We start from the raw sequence: 24,416 nt of genomic DNA on the forward strand, positions 1-24,416 counted from the left end.
TTTGGTGATCCAATTAGCACATATCAATTATATAATATAGTTAAGTCATTATAAGCATATTTATTCATATTTATGGGTGGCAGTGGCTCAGGGGTAGAGTGGCTCACTGTGGCTGGATGGTAACCACAAGGTTGCCAGTTCAAACCCGGTTTCACTGAACCTCTACAGTATATTGCTCCTGATGTGCTGGTTGGTGCATTGCATGGTTTCCGCCGCCATCGGTGTGTGAATGGGTGAATTGATGCACAATCTATGTAAAGTGCCTTGGATAAAGGCGCTATATAAATGCACCATTTACCATTTATGTTAAAATCTAAAAAAGTCCAATGTAATTGGACATTTCTCCCTTTTCCACAAGACAAAATGTCCAGTATCAGTGATTTAATTTCAGTTATTATTAACAATTTGTTAAAGCCTTCAGGATATCTCATTTGACACCAATAAGGAATGCATTCATTATTTCTGGGACTTACTATGAAATACAAATACAACAAGACCAGGAGACCTGGTTCTGCCAGACCCAGAATAAATTCCCTTTTATGCCCATGTATGGACGAAAGGGGGACAGACTTTTACGCCCATGTATGGACGAAAGGGGGACAGACCGTGTTATGCCCATGCATGGACAGTGAGGTCTACAAACTTACAGTAGCTTGTGTTATGTCATAGAGAGTTATGTAGGCTACAACCTCGCTGGGTTAAGGATATAAACCCGACACTCCAATATTAACGTGGCGGCAGTCGCGGAACGGTATCACTGCATTCCGCGAGTCTCATGACTGCTTTATTTAGTGTAACTCGAACACGCACTGCTCGGTATGGGTTGAATAAATGGGTATACAAACGTATTCCATTCATGGCGATATGATTGGTATCATAATATGTCAATCATGTAGGCTACAAGCCTGCACTGTAACACATTTCTGTAATTTCTACAGTAAAAATTTACAGTAACTTATTGTTCTGTCATTTTACAATGTTTAACTGCATTTTGCAATGCATCATGGGAAAAAAATCATTACAGAAAGTTACTGCATTTTTCCACAGTAACATAATGTAGAAATTACAGTCAGGTTATATTCTAACTGTAGAATGTAGTTTTACAGTAATATGTAAAGTATACATATTCATAATAATAATAATATAATTTATTTATACCACACTTTACATTTTTGGAAATCATAAAGTGCTTTACATGATGTGAACATCATTGTAGAGTCGTATATTTCCTTCAAAGTATATCTTCATAAAAAAGGTGAGCACGTAATTTGACGCACGACGCACTTTGTATCCGGTTTTAGAGACTTTACTGGTATTAAAGCAAAAAAATATAAGGCATACAGCAAGTGGTTCTTGTAGTGGTGTAGTGGTAAAAACAATGTGTGCTCTCAGCTTCAACTTTAGCTTCTTCTGACACAACTCAAACAGCACAGCAAAAGACTAATGATCTAACAAAAGAGCACCAATCACAAACATTCAATCAACAGTACACTGCTGCACATAATCATTAAGGCATTACACACAGCTGCAATAACTTGGCACAATTAAGATCAATGCAAAATCAGGTCATCATGACCTAAGCTCGTTATGGCTCTTACAATCATCATCATCATTATCAGTTATCATCATCATAATTAATTTTATCCTACAACTTCTTGTTTATGCCCCAAAATGACTGGATATACAGGTTTTGTAGCAATTTGTAGCATTTATAGAAATATTAGACTTGATTGTCGAATGTTTAAGAATGTTCTAATCATGTATACTTGGCTTAACTTAAAAATGTTTACTACAATTTATTTTTTTAACATTTTATTTATTATAATACTAGAGTTTCGGGGGGCTACGCCCCCCTCAACCCCAGCCGCGCACGGGGCCCAGCGTGGCCGTGTGTATATTGGGGGACCCAAATCGCCGGAGTGAAAGTGTGGAAAAGTTTTTTTGAAAAAGGAAAAAATTTGAAGAAATAATATTTGTTATGTTTCAGGGGGTCCACAGGGGGTCCGCGGACCCCCTGATGGTCCACTGACCCCCTGTGGAGTGTTGGGACGCGCGGGGACACCCCTGGAACATTGCGGACCATTTCGGTGTTTTTTTTTTTTTCATGAAGGTGGTTGCTTGTTTCTGGCGCAGGCTGTGCAAACCTGGCAACCCAGCGCATGCTGCCGCACGTTTAAGTGGCGTCGCGTCATGAGGGTCAGTGGGGCCGTGGCTCGGTCAGTGAAGACCCTGTAGTGCGGATGATATGTGGCATAGAGGGGCAGATTGTAAATCCACAGAGGAAACATCCGTGGGCTACCATTGGTTCAGCGATGTGTGCGGTGGCCCTGCGGCCCCTCCTCCTCCACCAATGTGCAGTAGTGAGAGCCCTGACGTCACAACAATTGGAGCGATGGGCACTGCACTGTGGTTGGTTAGGGTACACCTAGGGCCCAGGTAGAACCCAGTTAAAGCCTGCATGGGCAAACCCAGTTAGGACCCGCCTTGGTCCCACATAAACATGGCTAGTTGGGGCCCACCTAAGGGCCAGGTAGAAGCTACTTATAGCCTGCATGGGCATCGCAGTTGGGACTGAAGTGGATGCCGCTGACATTGCTGACATGGGGTCCATATGGTTTAGCCCACCTTGAAAGCATATGGGAACTACGCTGGCATGCTGGCTGTAATGCAAACGCTGCATCATACCTGCAGTGTGTAGTTTGATGTTGTGTGTGTAGCAGATATACCTGCAGTGTGTAGATCAATGTCCATAGGAAAGTCAATGGCCAGCAGTGTTTTTTGTCCCCAGCAGAGTTTCTAGTGTCTCTGTGTCTCTCTGGAAGAGGTTGCACATGAACTCTGCAGCCGCACTGAGGCGCTCCAACACAAACACTCTGACATTAAGCTGCTTCACACAACAAACATCAGCACCACGCTGCTGTTTGTCCAAAAGACACAACATGTCCTCTCCCACCGACGTCATGTGTTCATTTATCGACAGCCGTACAGACTCCTTTTGACACATTTTACGTCGTTTATGCAGCTCTCACTGACTCTCCACATCGGGCTGTTATTTTGCTGCGATCAAGTCAACGATGTGAGAGATTAGCTATCACAGACGGACGGACAGGGGGTGAAACATAGTCTTGCGCCATGCCTTTCGGCCTGGCGGAGACAATAAAAAACCGAAAGTAAAGGAAATGGCCATTTCTGCAACAGAAGTAGTCAATAAACTATGCTATGAAACCATGGGCGACATTGGCAAAGAATGTAAGAAAGAGGCAATCATGTAGAAAATAGCCGATCTCCAAGCTTACAAAGCCTGTCAACGTGAGGCGTTTCGAGCTTGTAGATCGGCTATTTTCACAATATTTACTTGTGGAACGGAGTCAAACAGAATGGGGGGGGCCCAGATCAAGTACGTGTATTTGGGGGGGGGGGGGGGGGCGGCGTGAAAGGGTTGATAAACACTGCTCTAATCGGAGCGAAATGATCTGAAATTACTACATGACCATAATGCAGCGTAACATGCGTTGCACGGGGCGGTCCTGCCATTACGTTAGTTACTGTAGTTGCTGTGGAGCTACATAGTTCTCCAGAAGACACACACAAACATACACCATCTACAATGGACGAACTGAGCAGCAATATAGACATTCACCACACGAACGTACATTGTTGACAAAGTGATTGCACAGCCGCTGCAGGCATGCCAACCAGGTTAGCGTTAGCGACATGGCAGCTATCACAGCGCCCTGTCCGTCGTGCTGCAACTGCCTGTGATGGCTACAGCAGTAACAGCAAGCTGTCTGCGATGCCATTGTCTGGAGACTGCTCTTAGCGTGACACGACCAATGAGAGTGAGCGCTGTAGTTGTTGCTAAGATACGGTGGCGTCTCTGCCCCATAGCTTGTAGATCTCTCACACATGATTGGCGTAGGCTGCGTTGCCAGGTCTGACTGTGTGTCTAAGCAATGGTCGGCTCATTTTTGCGCGCCTTTGGGCTCGTTTGCATTGTGCGCACGGCAGCGCTTGTTTAGCGTACGTCAGCGCGACGTGGCAACGGCCGTGGCAACGTGAAAGGTGATTGGCTGGTGAAAAGAAACACCCGACGTTACACCAGACATGGTGCCTGGAGAAAATGGTGACCAAAAAAAAAGTTTGGAAAAAAAGGGAAAAAACCCCGCAGCGGCTGGCTGCTGTTGTGGTGATGAGGTCGTGCGCACGGTAAACGGTACGAAGCTGTCTCCCCGTCCGTTTTGTCCGACATTTGGTGAGTAGAATTAATTATGTTGCGCGGTGGAAACGGTGTAGTGAGCAGTGAGATGTCCCCTACGCGAGGCGTAAATTCAGCGCGGCCGCCGTGGCGAGTCAGTAGGCGACATGTGGTCTGGCGGTGCGTTGTTTATTCGATAACAGAGCTGTGGGGTGTCGCCACCGAGGGTGCGGAAGTTGCTCGCCATTTATATAGTTAGATATAAATGTTATCAATTTTCAGAACCGCTTGTCCGTGTGTGAGGAAAGTTATATTGGCGCGTTCGGGATGAAAAACTGATCGAGAATCCATTGTCCGATAGTTTTGGCGCCCCCTAGGGGCCGAGATAATAGTGAAAAACTGTTTGAAAGGATTAAAAACGAAATTGAACACCAAATTCTGGGCCAGCGCGTCACCCCGAACGCGAACATATAACTCTCCTCACACACGGCCATACCGTTCTCCTTAATTGGCTAGGGTCGAATGTCAAGTTAATAGTGCAATAAAGTGATATATCTCAATAACCATACATCTTTAGAATCCGCCTTTTGGATATGTTGTACAACTCGCTAAGGCGCACACGTGGATGTCTTGTTTGTCACGGTACGACACTCCTAAGTTGACCTTCTATACTTTCGGAAGGCTCATAGAGTCTTAAACCTTAAGACCATACCAAAGGACAAAGTCAAAAAAAAAAAAAGTGCCGTAACGGGACAAACAAGACATCCATGCGTGTGTCTCAGCCAGTTCTACAACATATCCAAAAAGTGGACCCTAAGTCCTTATCGTATTCGAGATATTGAGCAAGATAGCGAAGCCATAACCATAGCCAATTAAAGGATAATTAAATCATGATTTGATATCAGGGTTTGATCATCTCGACTTTTGGCATTATTTTACGTGTAGATTTAGGAAAAAAATATATCGGGGAAATCACGGGCCTGGAACACCCTAAAACCAACCAGGAAGTGGCCTTTTGAGGCACTTCCTGTTTTCCGAGAAAAATAAAACGTAAATATTTGGAATCAGTGTCATCATATTTGTCTACAACCAGAGTCTCGAAGAAAAATACAATTTCTAAAAATTTAACAAGAGTTGACCTTTGCAGTCTTTTCGCTGAACTTTGAGCTTTATCAGTGTCAAAAAAAATCAGGGCTGGTGCCAAAATATCCGGCTTACTCTCAATATGGATGGAGAGAAGTTTTAGATTTTAAAAAAATATCTGGAGCGATTAGTTCCAGATTTTGTGCTAAATTTTGTGACAAAAGTCAACATCCAATCTTTTTGGTGAGCTTTTGTATTTCCCAAGGTCCTAGAAAATCGAGACCTATTCCATTCAATTCAGCGTCCTTTTCTGAGTCAGAAAAAGTGTTTTTAAATTTAAAAATAAAATATTTTTAAAAAATGTGAGAAAAGATAAACTTTGAACTATTTCAAAAATCTATAACTTCCCTATTAAACAATACTAGACTATTGTGTAACCTATCATTCGACTCAAAATCATCTAAATAAGAGGGTGGAAGGGTCAAAATAAAATAATAATAATAATAATATGTTTGTGAAAAAAGCTTCCAAGTTTATGAAACTTTAACGCTTGTTTAAACCACTTTATAAGGGTCATACAAAATCGAGACCTAGCCTATTCGATTCAGCTTCCTCTTTTGAGTCTGAAAACATGTTTTTTAATTTAAAAAAAATATTTTTGAAAAATGTGAGAAAAGCTTAACTTTGAACTATTTCAAAAATCTATAACTTCTTATTGCAGATCAGCTATTTTCTTTTTTTTCTTCGACCATTTTTTTAATATAGTTTGTTGATTACTTTTGATGCAGTAATTCTTTTTTTTTTTAGGTATTAAAAGGGTTACTTAAATTGTCACTTCACTGTCACTGCCACCTACAGATCCCCCCCAATCAGGTGGGGATCCCCCTGGGGGTCCCGACCCACAGGTTGAGAACCTGACCAGACCTACAGTGCGACATTACGTCATTACGTCACGCAGCTGTTCAAGGCGGAGCTTATCAGTTTTGAACCGGCCGGGCGGGTTCAGCCAGAGAAACGAAACTAACTAACCGTCGGCTAAGCGAACATTTATTTACAAACCAGTTGCTTCCGTGCTTCTACTCTACTAGATAACAGGTAAGATGAATTACTTTATGGAATTAAAGTGTGTTATCCAACTTGTTAGTATCGTAAACGTCGTGCATTTGTCGTGTATTAGCTATGGATCACACGACGCTCGTCCATCACGAGCGTCACGGCCGAACTTCAACCATTTTTTTGCACTTTCTCCATTTACAACCTGTACATCTGCATAAACGTTCAGATTTTAAATATAAAGTGCTCAATCTATGGTCACGGATGTTACAAGTCTATTCGGGCACTCAGCAATACCCGTATCGTCTGTATTGTTCAATAAAAAGCATTTTAATTCGATCGATGGCCATTTTCTCCGTATTTCTGTACGCTTTCAACTACTTGACCCTATCGGTTGGGAGGAGTACTGCACTCTGTTACATTATAACTCTATGACAAAATGGCCACCGATCGGATTAAAATGCTTTTTTTTTTTACAATCCGGAATATACGGGTACTTACACCGACCCGAAGTGGATTGTAACATCCGTGGCCATGGGGTAAGCACTTTATATTTGAAATCTGAACGTTAATGTAGATGTAGGGCATTACATGGAGAACGTGCAAACACCAGGTTGACGTTTCGTCATGACTGTCATAATACAGGGGGTTATACAGACTCGCGCATGCCCAAACATCACTGATCTACAAGCTCACAGCGACGCATTGTGAGCTTTTAAATCAGTTTTTTGGGGCGTACAACACAGTCTTAGACATGGCATTAGCATATTAATTTCCATGTGGTGCATGATGTCATTGTTTATTTCAGGTATAAATCAGACCACATCAGTGAGAGCTAATGTATTATTATTATTATTATTATTATTATTATTATTACATCTATGAATTTTGTTTTGAACCTACAGTACAAAGTAAAATCATTTAATTTAGGGAAAGAGAGTACAAATGTACCAATGGAATGAATGGATCCTTTTTCAACGTTTTCAGGCCATGGACCCCCTAGCTGAGAGAGAGATGAGGCAGGGACCCCCTCTATATTGTATGAAATTGTGTTTCAGATTAAACTTTTTTTGTTTACTTGGTCTGCTCTTTTTCCCTCTTTGCCAAAAATAGCTGATCTACAAGCTCACAACGCCTTGCAGCGTTGTGAGCTTGTAGATCTGCTATTTTTGGCTAAAGTTCTCCTCACAAAAGGGATGCTAAGGTTCAATTGGTTAAGGTAAAATAAATAATCATATCACACAAAGATTTGGCGGACCCCCTGTAGTAATTCTGAGGACCCCCTAGGGGTCCCGGACCCCCTGTTGAAGACCCCTGCTTAAGACAGTTAAATTAACATATAATCATATCACACAAAGATTTGGCGGACCCCCTGTAGTAATTCTGACCCCTTGTAGTTATTCTGAGGACCCCCTAGGGGTCCCGGACCCCCTGTTGAAGACCCCGGCTTAAGACAGTTAAATTAACACTGAGTTTAGTCTGCACACTTTTTACTGTTTTTTTCTAATCTGTTTTAAAGCATTGCAAATACGGAGACTATATGGAGGTCATGTTTTAGTTTAACAGTCTATTGTTATGTGGAAAGCAACAGACAAACACTGTTAACATGCAAACCATATATGTCAAATTATCTTTAGGTGAAGTTCTCACAGCTACACAATGGATGCTGAGCATTGAGGTCGGTCGTTGTGGCTCCACAGATCAACTTCCTGGCTGGAATGGCAGTTTTCCAGTTATTACAACTTTGGTGTACCAGGAGGAGCACGCCTGTTACACACTGGAATTCATTCAAAGGTAACTTTCTGCTTGAAGTAGAACCATCATGTGTAACTCGAAAGATGTGCTCTCTTGTAGAACAGCTGTGAGTGCACCTTTTCCATATGTGTTTTGTCATTTAAGATGTTTCGTTGGGATCAACCCATTGGCGCAATTTGGCGGTGGCACCAAACAACAAAGCTGCTCAGCCAGAAAAGTGGGTTTGTCCTCCTGTCTCCTCCCTCCTGAAGCAATTGATGGACTTCGATTGGCTTTGAGTGTAAGTTATGTGCAAAACATTTGGACCATTCTCTTCCCCACTATATGAATGACATTGTCATGGTCATATTTTAGTAGAGTTTTATTACTTAATTCGTTTTTTTTTTAGATCTCTATCTCAGGCTCTGATTTTAGGAGTTGTTCAGAAGTAAAGAAGTGGTCAGAACACTGTCTTAAGTTACATTTTATTAATCTATTTGTAAGAACGTTTCGATTAGCTGACCTTCATTAGGTAGTTAAGCAAAAAAAAAATCCTCAAATAAATCTTAAGTAATTGAATATGGTGTGCAGGACCACTTATTTTCTTCTCTACGTTGGCTGTCATCTCCTGTGTAACTGCATGTCCTTTGTAAGTAGGTGTGCAAAAGGACTTTACCTATTAGGTGTTGTTCAGAAAAGGGAAAGTCAACTAATGTAAGAAGAAAGGATCACAGGGCAGTTTCTGGATTGCCCCTCACCTCCCCAGACCTGCCATCTTCTAACTGTCCACACACATTTCCTCATCACCTGTCTCACATGACAACTGTCCCCAATTCTCAGCCCTGTAGATACCTGACCTTCTCTGCTTGTCTTCCCACCTACACCTCATAATCAGCTTTCAATACTTATATTGTTCTTTTTTGTGCCCTTCCAGATTGTCATGTCACTGATTTCCAACCATGAGTTCCTCACCCCGGTGGATGCCTGCTGGTTTAGACATCCTGCCTGAATGGACTTTTGACATCTGCCATCTCCTTAACGGACTTGTTTGCCGTGTGAGTTTTATGCCTCAAGAGTCTACCTCCATGTTTTGGTTCCACGCCCTTTTTCTCTTTTTTTGTTTTGGTTTATTTTCAGATATTTTTTTCTAATGTTAGATTTCATGTCTCTCCAGCCTTCTGCTCAATGGTCTGCACCACAACTAGCAAGCCCTAAGGCCATCACACCAGTCCATACCCAGGGCTTCTGTCCACAGACTCCTGACACGGTACAATGTTCTTTTCAATACTATGTAAGGTCTTTACTTAACCCATTTAGACCTGGGAACGATTCTACAAATGTCTTCTAAATCCTGACAGTTTTCTGAAAAAAACCTGTTTCTATGTCAGTCATTCTCAAACATTTTTATGTCAAGGACCCCCAAGATTATATGTAATTGGCCGCCGACCACCATCTGAAAATATGTTGTTCCAGGGACCCCCCTGAAGCAAAGATTTCAGTTAAAAACGCTCTGAAAAAATATATCCAAAGATTTGCACTACATGTTCACGTTTTTTCAAAAAGTGCCGCGCTATGAGATTGTAGATCTGCTATTTTTCAATAGCTAAAGTATAACATAATGCTTAAAACACCAAAAGGGGTCCTGTACAAAATGGGTTAAAGATAAAAAATGTCGTAAGTGTTGGTTAGTTAATCTACAATTGGCTGTAGATTTTCAATTTGACAGACTACAAACTACCGCTAATGTTATTTTGCTATGTCTCCAGCTTTATGATCCGTTTTCAAGTGGGCCTAGCCCTTGGGCCACACCGGTCTTTCCCCAGGCCCTCTGCCCAGCTCTTGACACGGTAAAATGTTTTCAATACATTTAATGTCTACATTTAAGTTGTGACTTTGTAACATTTCAGATATACTGTAAGTGTTGGTTCACTAGTAGTAAGAGACCACACCTTCTGCTCAAATTTAACAGTATCGCAGGGCAAAGCTGTGGATGAAAAGGTTTGTTGGGGAGGAGGGGGGAATTCATTTGAGTCAACTGATCTCGGGTGTATTTATACTGTGGTGAATGTTATGTGATGAACACAACACTCCATTGAACACAACTTCATTTAGTAAATGTATTTGTACTGATCTTTGACAGACTACAAACTAATGTCATTTTTCTGTCTCTCAGCCTTATGACCCATTTAACTATGGTCTACAGCCATGCCCTCCGGCCTCTACACAGGCCTGTCGACCTGTTGAAGAGGTATGTTTTCTTTACATTGAATTTATTTGTGACTTGTATTACATTCCACATTGCTTTTGATTGGTCTATCTAAAATCCACAATGCATTGCATAAAGGCATAGCTATGTTTTAAAGATCTTTGACAGACTACAAACTAAGGTTACTTTTCTATGTCTCTGCAACCTTGTGATACCTTTTACCCCGATCTACAGCCATACCCTCCAGCCTCTTCTACACAGGCCTGCCGACCTGTTGATGAGGTATGTCTTTCTTAACCCATTTAGACCTACAAGCTCGGAGCACAGCACTCGGTGCTGCGCTATGAGCTTGTATAGTAGCCTATAGTTTTGATGATTTTTGACCAAGTACAATTAAGGGCTTTTTCTCTTTTCTGCACAGCCGTATGCAGCTACATATATGGACTTGGATCAGTGGAACCAAGAAACACCCAGTGTACTGCAACCTCCATCTCCGTCCAGTGATGCTCCAGTAGAAGGTGTGGTTCCTCAGCTAAGTGTCAGTAGACTTGGCACTGTTGTCCTTCAAATTCAGGATTCATAGATGAGTTTTGCATTATACTTTTTTTTTTTTTTTTACTTTTCTTTACAGTTTTTGACGTGCTTTCAATCTTTCCAGGTCAACCAAATCCATCGGACCAGAGCATACCAGAGGGTCAAGGGTGGCAGCCTTGCGACTCTTGTCGGTTTGAGGTGGAGAAGCTCCAACTCCAGTTGAGGAGGATAACCACTGTGCTCTCCAGTATCAGTAAGTTTTATTGCCTGTAATGTTGCAGTTTTCAGTTGTCTGCTAATGTCTTTGTCTCACTTGAAACTTTACTTTGTCCTGTACCTCTTTTGTGACTTCTCTGACATGACTGGAAAACTTTGGTATCCCAAAATATCCCTACATTTTCTGTTTACTGAAGAGCAGGGGAGATCGACCCCTGCTACTGAACAAATACTCATCAATGACTGCTATCAGAATAGACTGTAGAGCTATATAGAACAGTACTCAATCTTATTGTTTTACAAATACACTCAGTAGATTGCCATACATTTCACACTGAACCTGACGTTCTTGGTAGCGAGTGATCCGTGTTGTGAGCTGCAACTAGATAGTGAAGTTTTCAGAAGGTCACAGTTGTCTGTTTTCATGGTGCACTGAGCGCAGAAAGGGGTCAATGTAGCTGAGCCTTACAAGTGCAAAACTGATGTCTTAAAATGCAGTTGGTTAATTGCTCGCTCTCTATTCACAGGCTGTGGACAGTTGATTTCCTCTGTGCAGCTGGCAGCCATACACCAGCATGCCAGGAAGGACTGCAAGAGGCTATTCCACGCGTTGTTCGAGGTGTTCTTCACCCATGAGGAGTGCCGCAATGCCGTCATATGCGGAAAGCATGGTGTCATCCCAGAGGGGAAGAACAAACTGGATGAGGCGAAGAGGGATGCACTGTTCAGTAAGTATTTGTCACACCACTAGTTCCTCAGAGTAGTGTTATAGATGGCCAGTCAGTGGAGTTGGTAACCACTTATAGATATCTTGGGACCATAATCGACAATCGTCTGAAATTCGATTCCAATACTGAAATTGTTTGCAAGAAAGGCCAGCAGTGCCTTTTCTGTTTAAGGAAGTTAGCCAGGTTTCAGGTAAACAAATCAATGATATAGAGCCTTCATTGAATCTGTCATATACTTTGCTGGTATGATAATCTAGGTATTAGACAGAAAAATGCCCTTAGAGGAGAATTCCATACTAAAAGGCTTTCTTACCTTTCTTTGTAGTTGTTAAGTACACACCAAAGAGGTCCAGGTGTTATTTTGTGCAAAAGCTCCTTATTGGCCTTATTTCCCCTACCATGAGCCCTAAATGAATTGCATTGAATGGGGCTATGGGGTGTTGTGCTAATTCGCTTATTTCTTTTGCTCAAAATTATTATTATTTTTGTATATATCCTCTTTTCATAATGTAAATAATATCCCAAGCGGCACACTTTACTACTTATTTCGATGGAAATAAGCGAATTAGCACAACACCCCATAGCCCCATTCAATTCCCATTCCATTCAATACAATTCATTGAGAGCCTATGGTAGGGGAAATAGGCAATAAGGAGTTTTTGCATAAAATAAACACCTGGACCTCTTTGGTGGGGACGTAACAACTACAAAGAAAGGTAAGAAAGCATTCTAGCATGGAATTCTCCTTTTAAGGGGGCTAGAAAGATTGTTGGGGGTATCTTGTGACAATATACACATGTCTGTCTTACTGTATTGTGTTTTAGGGCGTTTATTATCTGCTGTGAAAGGCCCAGCTTGGGACATATAAATATACTTGATCCTTGACAAATCTTGGTTTTGTAAATTATATTCTCAATTTATGATGTCACCAATACATTATCATTGGGCAATTTGGCTGCCTTTGTGCAGTAAAAAAAATGCATGTTCCAACATGTTGCGCTGGTGGGACGTACAGTACACTCTGAACCAGGTTGGCCTCGTCTGTGGCTATGCTGTGCTCAGTCTGTAGAATCATATAGTCTTTAAAATGTATATATTTAACCGGGGGAAACCCATGTTGACTGACTTGTGTCATGTCATCTTCTCTGTCTGCAGACTACGTCTTGCGGTGTTCCTCTCTGGCATCATGGACCAATGGTTTCAGTGAAGAGGGCTTGAAGAAAGCCATGACCAACAAGTGCCGGAGCCGTGCTGCAAAGGACTATGTACTCCCCAGTGTTTTTGGCAGCAGATTTTAGTTTTAGTCATTAGTCTCTTGAATAGTTTTCACTTAGTTTAGTCACCTGGAATGTTTTAGTGTTAGTCTAGTTTTAGTCAACTAAATGTCATAAGATTTTAGTCGACTAAATCTACAGTTTATTTAGTTGACTAAAAATGTATTTTGTCGGGCCTTGATGCCGTCGTAATGACTGTTTTTACACTTGCTGAAAATAGCCAATCTACAAGCTCACAACACGTTGCACCGCGACACGTGAGCTTGTAGATCTGCAATTTTCAGCATGCAACTAATTGTAAGATGACATACTAGATCGCTTGTCCACTAGTCCCTTCCTAACATTTTAGTCTAGTTATTTGTTGACGAAATTGTCAGTATATTTAGTCGTCATAGCTTTTATTTAGTTTCCATTTAGTTTGTCAGTGGAAAAAGGTAGAACATTTTTCGTCTTAGTTTTAGTCTCCCCACTCCCAGTATACCTAAGTTTCAACTTTTATGTAAATTGATGCCAATACATTTTTGTTTTTGTACATATAAATATATGTTAAAGCTGCCTGCTGTTTGTGGATACTTCAATAAATGTGTTTTTGCCACAATTAATGCTGTTTTTTAAATATTTATTAGCATGTTCACTCATTTATACCTCAGTGAGAAATGGGAAATTAAATCTCAATTATTGCTAATGTATGTCTCAATGAGAAGCTAAAGAGACTTAACAAAGCCAATAGGGAGATCTCACCTATGCCTCATTTATCACTCAAATACAGCTCTTAATGTATCTCGCCTATGTCTCATGTATCTCTCAAATACAGCTCTTAATGTATCTCGCCTATGTCTCATTTATCTCCCAAATACAGCTCTTATTGTATCTTGTCTTTTCCTCATGTATCTCTCAAATACAGCTCTAATGTATATACCCCTGTCTCCCCCTATGTCTCGCTTACGGATCCTAGTATTCAAGTTAGGAGCCATAAAAAGACATAGGTGATCTTTAAGTGATCTTCAAATGAGAAATGAAAGCTGGTTGCTCAAGAGAAGCATCTGAGATTAAAATGAGAAGCAGATTTTTCCTCTGGGTATCCATAAAGGCATAAAACCCCAAACATAAATCAAAAAGATTGGCAAAGCATGCCACATACTGTATGATATCTTTGTTGTCACATTTATTTATTTATTCATTACAGCTTTGTATGACATTTATTTTGGTTGATAATATCCTAGGAGGAGGAAAGCCTGGTATCCGTTGTTAAATGGCCCGTGGGATCCGGTCTAGGCCACACCTACTGGAAAAAAAATGAAAAAAAAAAACCTCTGGTTCCGGATGTGGTGGGTTACGGCTTTTAGGCGCTGCTTTGTTTTGGTTCCTCCTGTTTGTTTTTTTCCGTTTTTTTTATCCCACAATTTTGTAACCCCATTTTTTACACCCAGTGCCAAATGTCTATGTAATCCTGGGCACTACCTTCCCTCTGCCAACCTCAGGGAGGCCAGGGCCGAGCTCATGCCTCCTTCAATGCATGAGAGCCAACTTCTTGTCATCTGACAGGGGAGAGTTTCCCTGGTTGGACGTAGCGTGTGGAAGGAACACGTTATTCCAACCAAACCCCGGACCCGGTCCCCCTGGTTCCCCCTGTTAGCATTTAAATGCTAAATCGAGTATAACTACTAGTTTAGTCTCGCCAGTCGCTACGAGTTGGAATAAAGGATGGAAACAAACAAACTATTCCGATAAGCTAAACTACGCCACATCAAGGGTTTTATTGGGTAGGCCCTGAAGTTAAAATGCCCTTGATCGCAGAGAATTATTTTGGGGTGATGCACAGGCACCCATGGTTCCGGCCGCCTGACCGGAACAGAAACCCGATAATGGTATTGATCCCAAGCTACACCACCTTCTCCATGGCTCAGGTTAAAGGTTGAATTTAGGAAAGTGTTGTGAGATTGCTGCCAGCTAAAAAGCCACTGATAGCAGTGGTTAAGGCATGTACAAATACTGTAGGCTCTGATAACTGACAGCAAGTCCCAGGTTTGGATCCTGGGTCCGGTGGACCTTTGCTGCACATTACACCCCACATCACTTTCCCTGTTTGCTGTCTCTCTATAATAGGGTCTATCAAAAGAAATGAGATTAATAACTAAAATAAAAACCTTGGTATGTAAGCAAAACAGCTGTAGCCTAATGCAATTGACAATGGGTGAGTTTAGTGGGTGCCAATGTGATCATGCCAATTTCAATACTATATTTGTTCTGTGGCAAATGGCTTTACTGAGGAATTGGAATGTTACTGTCCAGAATTTTCTTTAAGATATTTTTCTAGCTGTGCCATGGGTTGATACAAATCATCATCAGAGATCACATCGACTGATGGCAACAGTGAAGAGCTTTAAGTATCTTGGTCTGGATGAAAATCAACACAGAAAGCAGCTCTGCTAACTTCAGGGGGGAGTACAGTAAGGTAATCTGAATCTGAAGGATCCTGGTGGGTGTAGTCGTTAACATTAGCATAGATTCTGGAGGTTGGGTCGGCCTTGTTGGTCCTTTTCATGGTCGTGTAGACAGGAGACATGGTGAGACAGGGGGTCCCTGTTGATTGGTCTTCACCTCTTGTTTCTTCATTTGTAGGTGTCTACACAATAGGAGGAAGGAGTGCGTCAGAGACAAATAAAATATTTAAAAAGTTGAAAGAAAGAGATAAACAATCGATTCAGCAGATATACAATTACTTAAAATATTAATAATAATAATATATTGTTTTTGAATGACAAAAAAAAAAGAAATTGGATTAAATAAATGAAAAAACGTAATTGAAAAAAAAAACGGCCCCCTCACACATTTTTGAGTTTGTAACAATCTTAAAGAAAATTCTGGACTCTTAAAATTCCCATTCCCCAGGAAGGCCTTTGCCACAGATCAAGCATTGCAAACATTCTTAGTATCATATTTATTTATTTATTTAGTAGTATTACTAAACCAAAATGTTAATATAGGACCTATATAGTATATCATTACATGTTAAAGTTGGAGGATCATAGATTGATTGATTGAATACTTCGTCAGTCAGAAATGTGGTCTCTTTAGGCCTGTTCTTTAGGCTTGTTTAGGTCTTTGTTCTATTGTTCTGTATTTAGTCTTGTTATTTGCTACTCTGGTTTCGTTAATACACAACACTTTAAGTTAATCTGTTCTCCCTCCTGTCGCCTGCTTTTGGATCCTCCTACTCATTCCTGACAGATACAAATCAACACTGAAAGTGGCTTTGCTTACTTCAGGGGGTTGTACAGTAACGTAAGTGAAATCTGAAGGATCCTGGTGGGTGTCGTCGTTAACATTAGCATAGATGCTGGAGGTTGGGTCGGCCTTGTTGGTCTTGTTGACGGTCGTGTAGACAGGAGACATGGTGAGACAGGGGGTCTCTGTTGATTGGTCTTCACCTCTTGTTTCTTCATTTGTATGTGTCTACACAATAGGAGGAAGGAGTACGCCATAGAAAAATAAAAGCTTTAAAATGTAAAAGAAAGACTGAGATAAACAATCACTCAGCAGATGTTTTCTGCTGTGAGAAATCGTGTGTTCTCACAGCAGTAGAGAAAGAGCAGATATTATATATTTTTTAAATTAATGTTTTTGAAAAAATAAGTGAAAAAACACTTAGAAGGACAATATCAGTCACCATGGGGATGTGTCTTCAATGAGGCTAACGACACGTCTTGGCTCCCACAATTTTGTTTTCTCAGTATGTACATTGAAGACAAAACATAAAAAAAACTATGTACAGTACAGTGAAACACAAGCATAACACTCACCTCACCAACATCTTCAGTGAGTGCTGTGTTGTCACCTTGTGGTCTTTTGTCACGTTTTATGTAGAACATCAGCACTGCCACCACTATCACTGCCACAACAGCCAAACAGACCAGCAAACCTAGAAGTGATGGAAACATTGGCAGACAGCATGACAGAGTGTGTGTGTGTGTGTGTGTGTGTGTGTGTGTGTGTGTGTGTGTGTGTGTGTGTGTGTGTGTGTGTGTGTGTGTGTGCGTGTGTGCGTGTGTGTGTGTGTGTGTGTGCGGGGGGGGGGGGGGGGGGGGGGGGGTAGTGATGAGTGGCTGATTGACCAGCTGGTGGTGACTGAGTGGCATCTGAAAAGCCAACTTCCAGTATCCCAACTTCCACACTCGGTCATTCCACTCGCGCACTCCAGCGAGGAGGAGAAGATTATATGCTGGCTCGGGGTCGATGGGAATGGTAGCCTCACAAAGTCCAATAAAAACGTCCATACAGCGACAGGCTTGTGCGCAACGTCGCTTTGCGCGCGTGCACGGATTTCGATCCCCAGCCTTCCCAAATGTCAAGCTCACCCGCCGCCTATGGGTAGTGTGTTGTGTTGACTGTGCAGCAGCTGCAGGCAGTTACTACAGAGTGGTGTTTGCTCCTTCTGTGCGCCGTGTGAGTTTAGTGCATGCGTAGTAGAAGGCGTGAGTATATCGCCTTGTGGCTAAATGAAAACCTATTTGTGCATGCACGCTGCCTACAGGGCTAAATGTGGGAGAAAATGGAAAACATTTATTGATAGGCTATTACAACACGTGGAAAGGTGGAAAAGTTTGAAGACAATTGGACAACTGCTGTGCTATGAGTTTGTAGTCCGCACACATACTGGCTTCAATTATAGTAGAGTATAGTTTCGCCGGCTTTAAAACCTCCCTTTGAAGTCTGCGACACGGCAATGCTGTTTTTTTTCCTCCAGGACAGCGTAGTCATTGCCAATGACTACGCTGGTAGCCTGTCTGAGTTTTTGCTGCAAAATGGAGCTCGTACCAACTGTCTATTCTTTACTGCAAAACCACAACAACCGGTTATGGTTTTGAAGAGTGAAGAGTTGGAAATGACGTTTCCTCTTTCTGTTGAGATGCAACGACTTCATCAAACAAATATCACTGATGTGTATAGTGTTTGTGTCTCAAACTTTGCTATTATGTGTTACTTTAGTTTTAGATTGTACTGTAATTAAAATCTGATGTTGACTCATTGGTTTCCCTCCCATAGCTTGAGGAGACGGTCCATCCAATAACAGAACATATAGGCAGTCGTCCTCCGGAGAGAGGACGAGAAAAGGGTGAAGCCTACACTCGATGTACACTCGCTGTTTGATGCTCCAAGCGGCTTGGAGAGCCCACTCGCTCCAAAAGTAAATTACTATTTAGGACAAAACTGTTTACGGGTTAAGCTGGAGGACAGAGTGTGGAGTGAGCGAGTGAGCAGAGATTTGGGTATTGGAATTTGGCTAATGTGAGTGGTTGGCTACTAGGTGGACCGTTGCATGTAATTAGGCCTTCAGGGACAGTTAACAATTTAATTGCAGTTGTAGTAAGTTTGCACAACAGTTTGCACAACATATTTTCAGGGACAGTTTCCACAGCCAGGCCATCAGGCTGCTGAACAGACAAAGCCCTGCAGCATGACTGTACATATTCACCCATACTGTATACTGTATATATAAATATACTATTCTCTCCTACATTCTACAGTATGTGTATTTGATAACATTTTGCACAATAGTCTTATGAACACTGTATATTTCAACACTTGTATTTGTTTACAAAAGTATCAGTACAATTATTGGGCCTTATACTGTTATATTACTGTTATATTTTATGCATATTTTGTTAGCTTTTTTCATTTAACAATTTAACTGCAGTTGTAGGAAGTTTGCACAACATATTTTCACCGTTTTCTTTATTACCATGGTGTAAACGTGTTACAATAAAGTAACAGTTGAAATTGAACGTAGCATTACTTAATCTTAGTCTTGAATCGGGCTTGTGCTTTTAACCCCATGTTTTCTCCCCAATGTAATCGTCATGCCAATTGATTCCTCCCCACACACATGTGTTGTCACTGCTGTCGTATCCTACTGACTCAACTACCAGTGAGGAGCCTCCACCAGGAGGACGCAGAGTCTTCGTCCTGCTCCTCCTTCCAACACTGCCTTTGGACAGGTGCCACCCCAGTCCTTAGGAGTATGTGCAGACAGTGACAATTATCACCCTCCCTGCCCGGCTCCCCTCCCCCGAACACTCATTAAAGCCGGATGCTCCACCTGAGTGCCCCAAAAAGATCATGATCGCCATATCTCCACCCATCAACAACCACGTGACCACGTGTTTCCTCTTTACTGCACATCCTTGAAAGCCTGACCCTATAGCAGGTGACACTTGAAACATCGCAACACTTGACATTACTCTCTAAATAAAACCCATCACTATCTAAAAGAAAAAAACAAAACATGGATATAACACTGGCTCTTTATTCTGAAGCACCATTGGTTGAATGGCGCACATTATTACTAAGCCTAACCTTAACTTCACACTAATCTAATATTTTTAGGTTTCAGAATAATGGGAACAATAGGCCGGCGTTCATACAGGACCTGCAGTAGAATTTGAAGTGTAATCTTCATTATGACCACCATCTATATTTAAAGGGCATATTTATCAATTGCTGCAGACAGACAGACAGACAGACAGACAGACAGACAGACAGACAGACAGACAGACAGACAGACAACACAACACAACACAGCACAACATACACAATATACACAACATAAACTCCACCCTACGTTCGGCCTGGTGGAGGTAATTGATCAAACAGAAAAAGAAAAAAAAGGACAACAAAGAACTCAGATGGCATACCAATCCCTAACGAGGAGGAAGAGGAGTCATGAATCATTGTTGTTGTGGATACGATGGAGATCATTGTAGAAACATCAGGATGTTGAAATGTAGACGTGGTAGTGGTCATCATAACTGTTGTAATGGGAGTCGTCATCTTAACTGTTGTAGCAGGAACTGGAAGCATGTTTGAGAAGAAGAGGAATATATTTTATCAAGTCATGTATTTATGTTTAATGATTTCTAGAATATTTGTTATACCAATAATGTAGTCCTTTCAGGATTATGGAGAATAACATTCAAAACGCAGTCAATAGCTTAAATCAGAATGTAAACATGATGTACAGTTCAACATGAAAGCACAGTCTACAGACTTACCATCTTTAACATTAAGATACACTTCTATAAATGCATCCTTCACAACTGCTCTTTCCAGTCCACATTTGTATGTTCCAGAGTCTGTCTTCTTGAGTTCAGTGATTGACACAATTAAGTCTTTTCCTGAGTTATTCAAAGTTATTCTCTCACTTATTGTAGTTTTTCCAGATTCTGCCTGGGCAATGATGTCTTCTTTCTGGCATGGATCTTTACAGAGGTATTTTGTATTACTCTCAGTGGAGGTCCAGACATCCCAGTTTGAGCAGGTGAAATTCACTTCACCCCCAGCATGACCAGTTAGGCCGAGAGGTGTTGTCTCCACAATACTCCACACTACAGTACAAGAGGTAAGCAAGGAAACAGCTCATCAGTATGACACACAACTTATTAATTCACCGCATGATGTAAGGCGTGTATTTATGCAGAAGGTTTTAACATGCTCTACACAACAGTGGACAGACAAAGCATGAGACAGAGACATTGAGAGCACCATACAGACACTCAGAGACAGAGACAACCACACAGGCAGAGAGACACATGAAAACAAGCAGAGGACACTCACCAGAAAGCAAACAGTAAATGTAGACATTTCTCATGATGACAACACGTTGAAGATGACTTGCCCAGTTCTGGAAGGAGAGGATTTGTGCCTTCCTCATGCTTTGAATAAAGGTCTAAATATCACTAAATCATTAAACTCCACCCTCTTCCTCTGACCTTCAATGCAAACATAGTCACGTTCACACACATATATGGTTCGCTTCATGTCTCTGTCGAACCATAACTCTAAGATTCACAGACTCTTTATTCTCAGCCTTTAGGAAGATTGTGAAACCTTAGAAAGTTCAGTTTCACTTCCATTTGAATACAGAGGCCTACTGAAATGACGAAATGACGTTGGCAAAATAATTATACAAATGATGTTCCTCACTGACTGATATAGTGTATCTTTAGATCTGTTAATTACTGGATCCTGTGTTCTGAACACATTGAATGATGAACTTCAGTAAACATTAAAGTGATACTAAATAGGCTGGTAGCCAGTCTGAGTTTGTGCTGCAAAATGGAGCTTGTACCAACCGTCTATTCTTCACTGAAAAACCACAACAGGTTATGGTTTTGAACAGTGACTCAGTTGGAAATGACGTTTCCTCTTTCTGTTGAGATGCAATGACTTTATCAAACATATCACTGATGTGTAATTGAACTAGTGTTTGTGTTTCAAACTTTGCTATTATATGTTAGTTTAGTTTTAGATTTTACTGTAATTAAAATCTGATGTTGACAACCACATGACGTTTAATATTTGTCAACACTTTATATGAATTGGTATGACCCTAGGGTCATATCTGTAGTTCCTTTTGTGTTATGTTCCTTGTACATGTACTCTCCCTGTGTGTGTGTGTGTGTGTGTGTGTGTGTGTGTGTGTGTGTGTGTGTGTGTGTGTGTGTGTGTGTGTGCGTGCGTGCGTGCGTGCGTGCGTGCGTGCGTGTGTGTGTGTGATAATCAAAATGCTGCCTATCCTCAGTAAAACAAATACAAGAATACAAGAACCGCTGGTCTGCGGAAAAAATGGGGGCAAGCGTGTTTTGGGGCAGAGCATTCTGGTTACCAATACAACCCGTCAACCTGGCCGGCTGATTTTTTAACAGCATGTACATTTCCTTTACAAATGAGGGGATAATATAGTATGTGTGTTGTGTTGGTAGAAAAAAATATTGAACCAATGAAAAGCATTAAAAAGTGTTTCTGACAAAACCAGCTAACTCCATTGGATCCTCAAACTTTCTGCTAAATCAGCTAAACTCCCCCGGAGTTAGCTGGTTTTGCTGACTCCAGGCTCCACCCCCTTTTGACCTCCAACCTCATTGCGAGCTTGGAGGTCCATTCAGCTGTTCTTATCAATGATGAACAAAACCTCCTAACTCCACATTTTTTCATTTCCTGAAAAATGAACATTTTGGAGCTGGTTGCTGCCGAACAGCAGAGATATAATACTTTCCCCTCCTTAATGACAGTACATTTAGGGCCCAATAGAGCATATTTGAGTTCATTTAGGTGTAAATGACAGATATTTTTGTTGTAGAGCAGGGGTTCACTTTTTTATACCACGACCCCATATTATGAGGTTTTTTTTTTGGCGACCCCGCCCCCCAGCACGATGCCCCCTGGGATCAAAATGTAACTCTGCAAGGGTGCAGATGGAACCAAATGGACCATTTATTCGTATCACCCGCTCATATTGAACATAAGTCCTGCGTAAATCGTTTATGAACAGCTAAAATCAGTTTGGAAGCTGAAGCCGGTGTTGGAGGCGGAGCTGTCTGTGTATGAGGAGTGTGTGTGTGGCCATGTCCGCTAATTATAAGGGACTTTGGCCTACTTTAGAGAGCGAGATTCAGCACAGCGTTGCCATGTCCACTAATTATAAGCGACTTTGGGCTACTTTTATAAAATGGTCTCTCTCTCTCACACACACACACACACACCTTGCGTGAGTACCTACAGAACTGTACACAATGGCGTGGTGCAACACGTTGAATAATAATTAGCTGTATTTCTTCTCCATGTATGCCATATCAGTTGGATCACTGGTGCAACGTAACTGTGAGGTGGATGTGTGATGCAAAGTGGACACTACGTCACGCTAGAAGTTCGCGGCCCGAACTTCTAGTAGCCAGAATGTGTGGGGTCATCTATATGTTCAACAGGTTCTATGTTCCCCAGGTTCTATGATCCCCACTTACGTTAGGGTTAGGTTTAGGGTTAGAGTTAGGGGTAGGGGAACATACAGTAGATAGGCTCCCTGAGCAAGACACTGAACCCCTAATAGTTCCCAGGATGCTGATAAATAGCTTCCCCATGCAGACAGTTATCATGGGTTAAAAATGCATAACTGTCTAAGTGTAATGAAGACATCCACCATAAACAGACTTTAGGACCAGTCCGAGTTTGATTTCACCTTAATTTAATCAGGATGTCAACTTGAGACTAACAATGCCAACCATTTCAAGAGTTTCACTCAGTGTTCAACCAAACTCAACCCAAAGACATCCCCACAACTAACTTTAATAGTAGACAGAGATCTGACTGTAATTGTAAACTGCAGCAGAAAAAAAGTATGAATTTATTGTTTGATTTGAGTTCCTCTATGGGTTAAATGTCACACTAATTAGGGTTTATGCATGTGCTACTGCTCAGAAACATTGAGATTCTTGAACATACAGAGGTGACTCTGAATGTTTGATACGTGTGTGTTGTAATTCGCATGATTTTAGGAGGAAACTTACACACGTATTTACAAAGTTATCGATGCTCAGCAAGTTATTGTCATTTTGGTGGTAAATCTATAAACAATTTTTCAGCCTATTCAGTACTGGCACCACACACAGACTTACAGGAGGAGCAAGATCCTAAAGTGGCATGTGACATGCATACTGTACATGAGTTCTCAGGTAAAAAAGGATGAGTTGTTTATTTCCAACCAGACTCTGAGGCGGGCCCAGGCTAAAACAACAAAGCTCAAACTAATTTTGGCAGTGGAAACTTGCATAAAAACGTACCTTAAAATAAATAAATATATGAAAAAGAAAAGTATTGCAAAAATATCGCTGTAATAATTGTAGTGGAGTAAAAGCAGAATATTTTCCTCTGAGATGTAGTGAGTAGAAGTAAAATTATTGAAATGTGTAAATACTCCAGTAAAGTGAAAATACCTCCAAATTTGACTTAAGTACTACATTAGTAAATGTATTTAGTTACTTCACACCACTGATGTCTTTGGGTTGAGTTTGGTTGACTGTGGTTAACACTGAGTGAAACTCTTGAAATGGTTGGCATTGTTAGTCTCAAGTTGACGTCCTGATTAAATTAAGGTGAAATCAAACTCGGACTGGTCCTAAAGTCTGTTTCTGGTGGATGTCTTCATTACACTTAGACAGTTATGCATTTAACCCATGATAACTGTCTGCATTGGGAAGCTATTTATCAGCATCCTGGGAACTATTAGGGGTTCAGTGTCTTGCTCAGGGAGCCTATCTACTGTATGTTCCCCAGGTCCTACCCCTAACTCTACCTGGGAGGTAGTTAGTTATTGCTCCACACTCACTAGGAAGCAGGGAGGGAGGGAGAGGCGGGCTTTATAAGTCCTCCAATTGTCAGCACCCCCCCCCCCCCCCCCCCCCCCCCACACCCACACCCACACCCACAGACACAGAGACAGACACACACAGTTTGTTAGAAGCTCTGCAATGTTTCTAAGTAAAAGATCAAAATAAACAAGTTGTCAGTGTTTACCAGAGTGGTGAAAGCTGCTAAAACACACTTGTGACAACAAGACA

General features: G+C 41.4%; 2 protein-coding genes across 2 annotated transcripts in view; one reads left to right on the forward strand and one right to left on the reverse strand.

The window, feature by feature from the left end:
* Positions 1–6,265: 6,265 nt before the first annotated feature.
* The window catches only part of LOC311059509 (uncharacterized protein), a 564,856-nt gene continuing 546,705 nt past the window's right edge, over positions 6,266–24,416 (forward strand). Inside the window, exons 1-11 of the mRNA XM_084077519.1 lie at positions 6,266–6,373; positions 7,969–8,125; positions 8,231–8,366; positions 9,000–9,120; positions 9,240–9,332; positions 9,832–9,912; positions 10,239–10,313; positions 10,506–10,553; positions 10,693–10,789; positions 10,930–11,058; positions 11,549–11,749. Coding sequence (XP_083933645.1) covers positions 9,025–9,120; positions 9,240–9,332; positions 9,832–9,912; positions 10,239–10,313; positions 10,506–10,553; positions 10,693–10,789; positions 10,930–11,058; positions 11,549–11,749 — 820 coding nt within the window. The 5' untranslated portion in view covers positions 6,266–6,373; positions 7,969–8,125; positions 8,231–8,366; positions 9,000–9,024. The remainder of the gene's footprint in view (positions 6,374–7,968; positions 8,126–8,230; positions 8,367–8,999; positions 9,121–9,239; positions 9,333–9,831; positions 9,913–10,238; positions 10,314–10,505; positions 10,554–10,692; positions 10,790–10,929; positions 11,059–11,548; positions 11,750–24,416) is intronic.
* Positions 15,032–20,737, reverse strand: LOC311059517 (uncharacterized protein). Its single transcript, XM_084077529.1, has 6 exons — positions 20,638–20,737; positions 20,076–20,408; positions 19,719–19,874; positions 16,827–16,945; positions 16,288–16,479; positions 15,032–15,649 (listed from the first exon to the last, which is right to left on the reverse strand). Exons 1-6 carry the CDS (start codon positions 20,732–20,734, stop codon positions 15,407–15,409), a joined length of 1,140 nt encoding a protein of 379 aa, XP_083933655.1. The 5' UTR covers positions 20,735–20,737; the 3' UTR covers positions 15,032–15,406.

This window comes from Gymnoscopelus microlampas, assembly GCF_963454915.1.
Source record: "Gymnoscopelus microlampas genome assembly, chromosome: 2".
NCBI lineage: Eukaryota > Metazoa > Chordata > Actinopteri > Myctophiformes > Myctophidae > Gymnoscopelus > Gymnoscopelus microlampas.

What these genes read in the sequence shown, in the direction of transcription:
- LOC311059517 (XM_084077529.1), bottom strand. Translation starts at nt 20,734, where the DNA reads ATGAGGAAGGCACAAATCCTCTCCTTCCAGAACTGGGCAAGTCATCTT. An exon ending in TTCCTCCTCGTTAGGGATTG is followed by an intron (nt 16,946 to 19,718) that starts GTATGCCATCTG and finishes CATCACTTCTAG; the next exon opens with GTTTGCTGGTCTGTTTGGCT. An exon ending in TTACTGTACAACCCCCTGAA is followed by an intron (nt 15,650 to 16,287) that starts GTAAGCAAAGCC and finishes CCTATTGTGTAG; the next exon opens with ACACCTACAAATGAAGAAAC.